This window comes from Oryzias latipes, chromosome 16 (genome assembly GCF_002234675.1).
Source record: "Oryzias latipes chromosome 16, ASM223467v1".
Lineage (NCBI taxonomy): Eukaryota > Metazoa > Chordata > Actinopteri > Beloniformes > Adrianichthyidae > Oryzias > Oryzias latipes.
In genome coordinates this window covers 27,804,581-27,816,687 of record NC_019874.2, presented here as the reverse complement: position 1 = coordinate 27,816,687, position 12,107 = coordinate 27,804,581, and the positions used below count along the sequence as shown (strand labels likewise).

Genomic DNA, 12,107 nt, shown 5'->3' with positions numbered 1-12,107 from the left:
ATGAGTTTGGCCTGTGTTGTTCATTATAGGTGCACTTTAACTGTAAGAGACAGAATAAAAACACAAAACAATCAACTGTAAGAGACAGTTGAAGTCTCTTAGAGTTGATTGTTTTTAGAAGAAAAAAAACAATCCAGGAAATCACATTATGAGTGTTTTTGTATAATGGTCCAGGAAAAATATATTTGGCCATAAAACAAGAGTTCACAGCAATACTTTGTAATGTAACCCTGATTGGCAATGGCAGAGATTAGACCCTGTAGGTCTTCACCAGGTTTGCACTGTAGCTGCTACTTTGGTCCATTCATCCATGCAGATCTTCTCAAGTGCTGTTGGGCTGCCACTGAGCAACACTGACTTTCAACTCCCTCCACAGATCTTCTATTGGATTGAAGTCCAGAGACTATGGACCACTCCAGGACCCTGAAATGCTTTTTACATAGCCAGTCCTTTGTTGCCCAGGTGGTGTGTTTGTGATCATGGTCATGCTGGAAGATCCATCCAATTTTTATCCTCATTGCACTCACTAAAGGAAGGAGTTTTTTCCCCTTAAAATCCCATCATAAATGGCCGCATTCATTATTTCTGTAACAGGGATCAGTCCTTCTGTCCCGTTTGCAATGAAGCATGATACTTCCACCCCCGTGCTTCATAGGGGACCTGGTGTTTTGGGGATGCAACTCAGCATTCTTCCAAGTCCAAACGTGGCAACCAAAAGAGTTCTATTTTGGTCTCATCTGACCACAATAAAACATGCTAAAGCAGGTTATTACATATTTAGTTAAAATCTTTTTATGAAGTAAATCATCTGTGATTGCTTTGACAAATGTATCATCCTTATATCCTGAACTGGTTGTGAGGCATCATGGTTGGGTGTGTTTTCTATACACTGGCAGCATTGTTTGTGGCTTGGACAGTCATGAGGCTGCAAGTCACTTGACTTCTCAGAAACTTCATGTCTTTCATTAGGAAATAAACCATGATTCAATAAGTTTGTCCCATTTTAGGTGAACCCAGTGAAAACCTCCAGTGATTTTTTTCCTCCAAAAAATGGAAAAACGTCAACATACACATTGATGCATGTATATTTCACTTTTAAAGGCATAAAAATCCATATGGTTTTCTTCTGTTTTTAGTGAATGGGGGTTTTCTCTACAAGTCCGTGAATGCAGCAGCACCGCAAACTTTAAACTAAGTCACTAACGACACAATTGAATCAGAAGCTCTGGGTGTTGAGTTTCTTGGAGCTAATTTACAGCCTTTCTGGAGATGGCTGAAAACTGTTCATCTTCAGTTCTCTGCAGCTTGCATGCTGCAAAAACAAGCCTGCTGCTGGTTTTAGAAGTTCCAGATAAAAACAGAAGACTCCTAACAAGAAAAAGTTTGATCATTAGGAGCCACTCTGCAGCAGGAAGATTGTTTTTTTCTGTTGAACAATCTGAGATGTCGAATATTCTCTGCCCAGTTTTTCTTCTGTGCTTGCTTCCATCAGTGGGTAAGTAAGGAAAAATTAAGAGTCAGAGTCTGCAGATTTTTTTTACTACTTTTCTCTGGTAGTAATAGACAACTCTTAATTTGTTTTTTCATCCAAAAGGGCATATATTTAACTGTTGTTAATTAAACTGGTTGAATAGTAAACAAGCAATAATTCAATATTTTTGGAACATTTTAATTGTATTTATTAAGAACTTTTTTGTAAATGTTTTGTTTTTATTTCTATAGATTCAGCAAATGATTTATCTGATTTTATAAACTGCGAACTGACAGGCTATTAAAACATCTGGGCATGTTTTTAATGTCTGGTATGGTTTCTGTCCTTTTGCCCTCTAAGTTCTGTTGTGGGTGTCTAACTAACCTGTTTGGCCTCCAGCACCCCTCTTCTGTTACACCTGCGTCTTTCCTGCCATCTCCCCTCTGGACTGCATCCGGTTCCCTCTCAGGTGTCCCCCCGGACAGCTGTGCCTGTCCAGCACAGCCGTGGGTCAGAGAGGTGAGCTGGAGCGCCCTCAGACTCTGAGCGTGACTTGAATGAATGAAAAACTGTGAGGTAGAAGTGGGAGGGGCTGCAGAGCGAGTGGTGTGGGTGTCTCCCTCTCATGTGTGTGATGAACTTGCAGGAGACTTCCGTGTGGTCCTTTATGAGAAGAGCTGTGTCCTGCCCGACCTGTGTGGAGTCACAGGTGAGAAATACACCATGGGACTCAACTTTACCTTCACCAACGAATGCTGCAACACACACCTGTGCAACGCAGCTGCAGCAGCCGCCTCCATCCGCTGGACTGCCACATTATTCACACTGATTGCTGTCTGTGGAGTTTGGTGAAAAGGCGGCAACAGTTCAGTGAATCTGCAAAAAAACTGACACTGGGCTTGACTCGTTTGCTTGGTACCAATGACGAATAAATGGGGAAAAAGTGAGAAAAGTTGTGGTCTTTGCGTGACACTTTCACAGATGTATCACGAAGGAACAACATTAAAACCAAAGGACAAATACGAATAAACCACAAAAAGTCTATACGTATGAACATTTTGCATGAATTCATTAGTGATTCCTGCGCCAATTACGCAATTTAACGTGATATGTGCGCCAAATACGCAATATTAAAGTTATACACAACCGACCAAAAATTTTGAAAAGTTAAAAACCGAATTGATGTAAAGACCCGTCAGTGGAAACCTTGGATGGACATCTGCGCACATCCACGAATGATGAAGGCAAGAAACATTTATGAATTAAAGCCGCAAGCGGCGTTGTATGGCCCGCAGACGCAACCCGCCTTCCACGCCCAACTCTACGCACCACCGCCCTCACCGCCCTCACCGCCCACAAATTAAAAGCTAGTAAAGGCTGGATTTGCTAATTATGCTAACTATGCTAGCTATGCTAATGTGGCTAAAAGTGCCAGCATAGCGATCAGCATCATCAACTGACTCAGAAAAACACATTACCTAAAATGCTAATTATGCTAACTATGCTAGCTATGCTAATGTGGCTAAAAGTGCTAGCATAGCGATCAGCATCATCAACTGACTCAGAAAAACACATTACCTAAAATGCTAATTATGCTAACTATGCTAGTTATGCTAACATAGCTAAAAGTGCTAGCATAGCGATCAGTATCATCAACTGATTCAGAAAAACACATTCCTCCATTGGTGAGAGCTATATGCCATAAGTTGATAAAAAAAAACACTTTTTCCAAAATGGCGGCTTTTTTGTTTATTTTATCTCCATAGCAACCATTTTATGTTTTGGTCCCCTTTAGAAGACGAACAGATTGACGTCAGTTTCGGACAAATCGGTAAAAGTAAACTTTTTGTCGTCCTTAGCAACAGTGGTTTTATGCTAACCACGCCCACATTCCTTATATGTCCATATCCAGTGTTTTTCAATGTAATTTGTTTCAGGTATGAATGCATGCATTCAATTTTCACTGTATTGTATTGAAATGCATGGGAGTTATAACAGTGCGCCACTTTGCGAGCTCGCCACGCGGACGCCGTTCAAAATCTACAACTTCTAATTGCAACATTGTTTTCACAGTAGCTTGCCGTTGATGCCCAAAAAGTTTCGAGACGATCGCGGAAAATTCCAACGACAAGTTTACGATTGAATCCAGGGGTAAAGGCGTTTTTTATAGAAAATTCAAGATGGCGGCCTTTTCCCGAGGTCAAAGGTGGACGAAACTCCAGAGGTAGTTGTGGACTGGCTCTAGCAACATGTGCGTCAAATTTCGTGAAAATCGCTCGAAAAAAAGTTCATTTTTCCATATTGTGTAAAAACGCGAAAAACACAAAATGGAAGATTTTGGCACAAAATGGCCGCCAAACCGTAGGTCGTGTCACCATCCCGTAATGATTTCAAAACGTCCTTTGGATATCGCGGACAAGGGTATATTGGTTTCGTTAGTCGATTCTCAAAAGAAAAGTTCCGATTTTTTTCGTTTTTGCCGAGTCGGCACATTTTTTTGCGACGGTTTTTTGCTTACCACGCCCACATTCCTTTATCGATCTTGTCGTGCGTTGCATCGTTTTGTTCAGCGCGGGCCAAGGAATCGCATATTTCCTCTTCACGACATTCCGATGAAAGATGTGCGAGCTAGCCAAGATGGCAACGGTTGCTAGCTCGCCACGCGCACGCCGTTCAAAATCTACAACTTCTAATTCCAACATTTTTTCCAGACTAGCTGGCCGTTGGTGCCCGAAAAGTTACGAGACGATTGATGAAAATTCCAACGACGAGTTTTCGTTTGTATCTGGTGCTCAAGGTGCTTTTTTGAGAAAATTCCAGATGGCGGCCTTTTCCCAAGGTCAAAGGTCAACGACACTTCTGGGGTGTTTGTAGACTGGAGCTGGCAGCAAGTGTGTGCAATTGCGTGAAAATCGTTCAAACAAAAGTGTCTTTTCCCCATATTGTGGGAAAACACGAAAATCGCCAATTCTCAGAGTTCGCCACAAAATGGCCGCCAAGCCGTAGGTCGTGTGGCCGTCCCATATTGATTTCAAAACATCTTTGGGATATCCCCGACACGTGTGTCTTGGTTTCGCGGCTGTATTTTGAAGTACATTTTGTTCGGCCCCATACACGATTTTCGGCCCATTCATTTTTTTGACGGGATCGCTGGCCGTGATGTCATCGTCTTCGGGGGGGTGACGTTGACTTTGTGGAAAATTCATTTGCAATTTATCCCAGGTGTGTGCACGTTTTGGTGACTTTTCGAGCATGCGGCGGGGGTCAAATTCTCGCTGAAAGGCGGCGAAGTCGTCGTTCCAACTGCGAAAACAATATGGTCCTTGCAGTCAGTGACTGCTGCTGCGGGCCATAATTACATGGATCACGCATGTGTCACGCATGGACCACGGAAGACTAAAATTTCATACGTGGAAAATGCTCCAAATGTACGTAGTGGCTGCTTGACACGGCCTTAACATTTAGCTTTAATAAACAACATTACAAATAACCATAATTTATTTTTTTAATGTAAACTTAGTTAATGTTTTTGTCTTTGTCGTTTTATGGTTTACTGTTTGACAAATTTTAATATTTGAATGTTTTTATTTTATTTCTTTATTTTTATGAGATGTGCTGGTGTTGTGGAATAAGCAGCTTGCCACTATTGAATTTCCTTTGGGATAAATAAAGATTCTATTCTATGATATGGAGGTAATTTTTAAAAAAAAGTTTTCATTCATCTTGTGATGTTTCATTAAATATAGCCCACAGGTGAAGTTTTAGTGCTTAACTGGTGAAAATTATAAAAGTTGATTTTGCATAAACTACATTTAGACTAAGTTAATAAAAATAAATTAAAAAAATAAGAGCTGTGTCATGTTCACCATAGGTTCACCTCAACTGTGATAGATAATTAAAAAAACAAGCATCCCAGAAAATCCCATTGCACGATGTTTAAAGAGAGTTTGTATAATGGTTCAGAAAAAACGTATTTAGTAAAAATTCTGTCCCTCACAGACCTATTTTCTCTTTTGAGAAGCTCTTGTGTTTTTATGTGGGACAGTAACAGAATTAGTGACTAACATCTGGAGACTGGGGACAGTTGGAACAATCTTTACATTTCTGCCTCCTAACTTTAAGCTCATTTAACCCATTATCCCTAAAATCTAATTTTTACTAATAAATTATTTTGCAAAAGAGTTTGCTTCTGCAACACCCATGACCTGAGCTTAAACGCATAGTTACCTGCGGTGGAATCGAGCATGTATCATGGGAGTGAATTGAAATTTAAAAAAAAAAAAAAAAAAAAACTTATATTAAACTTTTTTTAAGCAAAATTGTTCGAACCCCTCACTCTGATTCGCCTTCATCCAATGCTTCTTTCCCCGCCTGGTCTTGTAGACGATCCAGCCATCTCAAACACGCCTGTGATTAAAAGCAGACCCCGCCCACTCTACAGGTGTTCTTAATTAAACCTGACCGTTCGTTATGGTTCGTGTCGTTTGTCTAAACATGCTTTACCTGCTCGTTTCGGTTTACCTGCTGCTGTCCTGCACCGGCGGCGGACCGCGCGCCGTCAAGGCTTTCAATCAAACCGACCTCGTAATAGAAGCGCTGAGGAGAGTTTTTCGGGACAAACCGCCTCCTCCGCCGCAGCCCAGGCTTCACGGTGTTCCAATGTTTACGGACTCTCATCAGGACCAACCCTCCCCACCCAGAGGCAACGGGCAGGGGGCAGTCTCCGAGCCCGTGCGTGAGCTCCTGCTCCCGGTTTGGCCCGACATCAGTCCTCGCAGCGCCTCGGCGGTGACCGTGCGCACGTCGTGCGCGCAGAGCAGGATGCAGCTGCAGGTGGACCGGAGCATCATCGGTTCCGAGGAGCCGGATTCTCTGCTCAGGCTGGGGACGTGTCGAGTCAGTCGGTCCACGGAGACTCACCTTTACTTTGACTACGACCTTAGCATGTGTGGAACCAAACGCACGGTAAGTCCCGCAGACGCGCTTGGAGGTCCAGTGGAACCGAACTTATTCTGCATTACACGTACCGGTATCTACAGACTTGAGAAGTTCTATTGGTTTAGAAAATTGACATTTTTTTTTTTCATCTTGAAACATAGCTGTTATCACGGATTCCCTTACTTATGTTCTTATGGCATTTTTCTGATGATGGAGGACATGTGTATATAAAGATAAATGAGCTTAAATGGCATTTCTGAGTATTTCTTTATTAAAATCGGTGTAAATCAGAAGCAGATGAAAAGAATGCATTTGAAAAAAGAGCTAATTTGTTACCTGTTTCAAGGGCATTCTTCTGTTCTGAGTGCAAAATAATTTTTTGAGCACATAACATTTTTGTAGGCTTTACGCTAAAAGCAGTGTTGCGCTTGGAACAATGGCGCATAAATCCCTCCACAGGCATCTGCTTAAAACTGTACGGGTGGATAGCTCCAATATTTCTCTCCATTTCTGTTGCAAGCTTGATGTTAGGTTGGGGGTATGAGGGGCTGTAAGCTAGAGGTAGAGAGTGTAAACAAAGAGCTCTCAGCTATAGGTAATGACAAGGGGGGGGGGGGGGGAGCAAGGTTGTGGTACTGCCAATCTGCAGAAACTGTCATAGAAATGGCATGGTTTTTTTTTTTTTTTTGGCTAAAGAAATCATCATAAATATAAGACCACTGGAAACGCTTTGAAAAAAGATCCAAAGATGATCGCAGTGGGAATTTAAGAGATGGCATTCAGGTCAAGCGTATCCTTGATCAGGATTTTAGCTCTTTTTTTTTTTTTTGTCCTTACTCTTTCTAATGTTGATGTATTTTTCAGTAAGTTTGTTACATCCCAGCAAACAAAGATTTCTGAATCTGTCTTTCACATTATTGGTGCTAAAAATGAATATTCTCCTAAAATCCAGCCTGTCACTCAACAAGAATGAAAAAACAAGGACATATCTCCTTCGCTGCATAAGAAAACAGCAGCAACAGCTTTAGATGGAGTCCAGCTGACATTTGAACATGTCATGTTCGGCAGTACGGTGTTGTTTTTTCCTGATTAAATTTAAGTTGAACAGAAAGCTTAAATCGATACAGTTCTGCTCAAAACCTTAACGTTTATCTCACTGTTAATTCAATCCACATCACAGTTATCTCTTTGGAATGCAGTGAAAACATTATCTCTGTTGGACAGAAACTGAGTATTTATTATTTGCAGACAATTGATAACCGGATGGTGTACTTTAATGTGCTGCATTATAACCCACCGAAGCCCAGAGGACCAATCAGACGAGCTTTACCCTTCAGCCTGCCTGTTGCATGTTACTTCAGTAGGTGAGAGGACTGCTGACCTTCCTGCAAAGCCTTCTTCACAAAATGCTGTTTTATTTCTTGTAATGTAGAGTTTTAATCATCACTGTTTAGGTACATTCATACGTACAAAGTTGGCCACACACCAACGGTGCAGATCCATGAAGTTTCCAATCAAAGAAAGAACATAGCCAAAGTCACGCTGACGGCACGAAACGGTAAGACCTCTGAACCATTTCTGCAGTTTGAATTTAAGCACAGTAAGTGGATGAACTCGCTGACATCCCTGACTGCTGTGAACTTTTAAGAAATGATTATCTTGGAAAATGATCATTTCTTTGTGTTGTTTAAAGGTAGCAAGACAGTTTGAACAACACCTTAAAAAATAAGAATTGTAAAAAAAAAAAGTAAACTCCAACCTGATAAAGGAAACACAATTGCAACACAACTGGAAGAACACAAGCCCTTGTTTTACTTGTTTGACAACAAAATAAGCAGCAGCATAAAGAATAATGTATTACTGAGTGTCTTCAAGGGCCAAAAATGATATTAAAAAGCAGCAAATTGCAATTTTCCTATATGTATTACTTCTTTTTTTGGCGATGGATGGAAAGATGGATAGATTGCTGTAAACTACATACAAAATAAAAAGGACAAAATACAGTACATCATAAAAGTAAAGACTTAGAAATGTAAATGGAAGATATGAATTAAAGTATAAAAATTCCCTATATGTAAAAATCAATCTAAAAATCATATTTATTTTTTTGCACACACACATGTATGTATGTATGTATAAATATAGATAGATAGATAGATAGAGTAAACCTGCACATTCTCCTTTTAAAAAATTTCTGTCCATGTTTCAGCTGAGTGGGAAAAATTTTCCCCGTCAGATCACTTTGTGATCGGGGATTCCTTACACTTTGAGGCGAAGGTGTCGACTTTGTCCCAACACGAAAGACTCTACGTCCACACTTGTTACATATCTCGAGACCAGTCGCACACCGCCACCCCTCAGTTTCCGATCATGAAAAACTATGGGTTAGTAATTTTTGCTCCTTTTAAAAGATGAAAAGCAGCACACTATGTTGATTTTGTACGTAAAAAGATCTGTTCCTCTGTTTTCCTGACTATAAAGCTGCATGGTTGAGAAGAGAACCGGCCGCTCCAGATTCATCAAGCACAATGACGATGCTGTCAGGTTCTCTGTGGATTCATCCTCATTCAAAGGGATGACAGGACAGGTCAGCAACAGTTTTACTTGGTACCAAAGCTTTCTCTGCTTCTCATATCCTGATTAAAGACCCGCTCTGGTGAAAATTGTGCTTTAAGTATTTCTAACAGGTTCTGGTGGCATTTTTCTCATGATGGAGGACTTTTAAGAAAATTAAGCTCAAAATTTGATTTTTGAGGATTTGTTTATTTAAATGGTTGTGAATCAGAAGCAGACAAAAAAAACGCTGTTTGCTTCGTGGTAACAGTCCCACCCAGAAACAATGTTCTAAAAAGCGACGTAGGTTTTTCAACTTTGGCCCAAAACAGCATAATCATATTGAAAATGGATCACAAGATGATCAGAGTGGGTCCTTAAAAACCTGCAACAGCTGTAAAAACATCTGCTTCACTTTTCTGCAGCCGCTCTACATGCACTGCATCGTTTCTGTGGAAGATTCAGCTCCCACACCATCAGCCAAGTCCTGCAGCTACAACACAAAAGACAGAAAGTCTGCGCTTCCTGCTTAAACATTTTTGTCCAGGGGGGAAAAAAACGAACAGGCTGTTCATTGGTGTTGTTCTCAGGTGGGTGGAGTTATTTGGACCGGATTCAGTGTGCGACTGCTGCGACTCCATCTGCAGCTCCACAGCACCAACAGGTCAGTTTGTCTTTCTCTGTTGCTGGAGAAGGTGTCATGGTGTCAGTGTGATGGTGGGAATTAGAGGGTTTAAAGCGGAAAAGATGAGTTTGGAGTCAGCCTGAAAAACCGAATGGAGAGAAGTATGTCGCACAAAAATGGAGGTGGTCGAAAGCACACATGATATTAAGCAAAATGCCATGACACCTGAACAGCTCATGACTAAACTCTTCACTTCTGATGATTTCTCTTTTACAATGTTTTAAAGAGGATTTTTTTCTTCATCTGAAACTGAATTGTAAAACCATAACTCCATAACTTTATTGATACCGAATTTATTAGCAAAAACAATCAAAAAACACAACAAAGGATCTTTTATTTCTCCACAGAAATGCAAGTTATGAGCAGCAGACCTTGGAGCATAGAGTCCAAAGGGAAAGGGGTTTCCTCCATGAAGAGGAAGAGCGTACCGGACAGTCCTCTGACAACAGAAGCACCACGGCTGGAGCCGGGTGAGCAGAGCTGGAGGTCGTGGCCTGCAGAACCGGCAGAAATGCTGATGGGTAAGGTGGAGCAGCTGCGGAGGGGGCTGGACTGGTCGTTCGGGGATGGAGGGGTGTCGTGGTTTGATGAAGCTGAGAAGAAGCATGTGAAAGGATCTGCTGTTGTGGAGGAGGAAAAGATCACAGAACCCCACCGAATCTTTGAAGAAATCTTCCGTTTTGACGAACCAGTTCCTGCTTAAATATGTTTATGCAAAGAATGTCTACTAAACTTTTATTTTCTGTTAGCAAAAAACATTCAGTTGAGTATTTCAAGGGTATGATTGAACCTGTGTCGATTTAATTAAATGCAAAGTTGGATTATTCAGAATTTGTCACTGCTGTCCGCTTCTTTTATTTTTTCCAAATACCTCAAAGTTCTGATCCAAGTTCAGCTTTTTGACTTGTGGGACACATATGGTTCTAAAGTTTGACAGATGGGCTGGACCAGGAGCACATCAGTGGTGTGTTTGGGTAATCCATCTCATAAGAGAAAGAAATACTATGGAATCTGGACAAAAAAAAGCTTGAACTTTGGTTGAAAATACATTTATATATTTTAAAATGCAACATTTTGGAGTTTTTTTATTTCAAAACTGTGGCTTATGTTCTCATTTTAGTGCTAATTGTGCCAATTTACCTGTTGTCCCTCAAGGAAAAAAGCAGATTAGAGAAATGTTGCATTTATGTGACGTTGGAATGATCGGAAAAATGACAGTTTGACTCAAAAAACGCACATTAACAAATCAAAACAAATAAGAAATCTTCCAACACCACATGAATGCAGAGTAACTTTCTCCAACTAAACAAAGGTCTGTTTATTTGTAGATTACCATCTATAGAGACACACCAGAAAATATAATAATAAAAGGGGTTATCAATATAATTTATTCCAGTTTGGCAGGCTGCGTATGGCCCCCAGGCTGTCGTTTGCTAATGAAATGAACGCCTAAGAGAAATTGATCAGAGAGAGCATTATTAAAACAAATTCATGCATTTGTGCACAAACAATATTTCTGTTTATGTTTTACATTTAGCTGGTCCCACATTTGCTGGTTCACTTCTAGTTTTATGTGGAAAATTAAGGATGCGCCTTACGATAAACAGAATTTTGAATGAAATAGACTGAAATTAAAGATTTTTGTTTTACTACTTTGTTTTTTTTGTTTGTGGCTCCAGTAAATCTTTGTGTTGTCCATGATGTGGGATTTAAAGAAAATAAATTATATTTAAAGATTGTTTTAAACACAACAGCTGGATCATGTGATCCTTTGGGTTACCAGAGGTTGCTTGAATATTTACGCAGCTTAACAAACTCATGTACAATTAGTCTCGTTCCTGTTTATCTGACTGCGAAAAATGTTTTGTTTGTTTTGAAACTTTAAGCATTTAATCTTTGGAAATAATTTCTAAAGTTATTTTAACTTTTTAGAGTAGAAAATAATAATAATAATAATAATAAATTTTATTTCAAGCGCCTTTCAGGTCACCCAAGGTCGCTGTACAAGGTTAAAATAAGAAAAACAAAATAAAACGTCAATAAGAAATTATCAGAGTAAAACATGAGTAAACATAAAGATATAATAAAAAAAATTTAAGATAGATACATAAAGAAAAAAAAAAAATTATAGAATAGAAAAACAGACAGACAATTTAGGTTGCGTTAACTGAATGGATTTACTGTATGATTGTTTGAAGAGATGGGTCTTGAGTTTGGATTTGAATAGTGGCAGTGTGTCGGTATTACGTAAATCTGGAGGAAGAGAATTCCATAGCTGAGGGGCAGAGCGACTGAAAATATGTCAATCTATGTCAATCTATTGACAAAGGAAGTCAAAAGCAATAACTGGTTTGCTGAACGTGCTCTCAGTTGACTGACTCTTTGTAAAAGAAAAACATTTGCTTTTCTGCACCCTCTGCACCGTTAAACCTCCGGCCATGTCCCGTTCTTGGATCTTTC

The 12,107-nt window shown here is 40.1% G+C and overlaps 1 protein-coding gene across 2 annotated transcripts; it reads left to right on the top strand.

Annotated features, from left to right (window-relative positions):
* Positions 1–5,899: 5,899 nt before the first annotated feature.
* LOC101168399 (zona pellucida sperm-binding protein 3) lies at positions 5,900–10,483 on the top strand. 2 transcript variants are annotated; one of them, XM_004078358.4, is made up of 8 exons: positions 5,902–6,436; positions 7,658–7,773; positions 7,864–7,967; positions 8,619–8,793; positions 8,891–8,996; positions 9,388–9,476; positions 9,553–9,626; positions 9,995–10,483. In XM_004078358.4, exons 1-8 carry the CDS (start codon positions 5,942–5,944, stop codon positions 10,348–10,350), a joined length of 1,515 nt encoding a protein of 504 aa, XP_004078406.1. In that variant the 5' UTR covers positions 5,902–5,941; the 3' UTR covers positions 10,351–10,483. The 2 variants fall into 2 exon arrangements, with proteins under 2 accessions (XP_011484070.1, XP_004078406.1); XM_011485768.3 differs by lacking the exon at positions 9,388–9,476 and having other exon boundaries at positions 5,900–6,436; positions 9,995–10,223.
* The last annotated feature ends 1,624 nt before the right edge of the window (positions 10,484–12,107 follow it).

What these genes read in the sequence shown, in the direction of transcription:
- LOC101168399 (XM_004078358.4), top strand. Translation starts at nt 5,942, where the DNA reads ATGGTTCGTGTCGTTTGTCTAAACATGCTTTACCTGCTCGTTTCGGTT. An exon ending in TGTGTGGAACCAAACGCACG is followed by an intron (nt 6,437 to 7,657) that starts GTAAGTCCCGCA and finishes TATTATTTGCAG; the next exon opens with ACAATTGATAACCGGATGGT. An exon ending in GTTGCATGTTACTTCAGTAG is followed by an intron (nt 7,774 to 7,863) that starts GTGAGAGGACTG and finishes ATCACTGTTTAG; the next exon opens with GTACATTCATACGTACAAAG.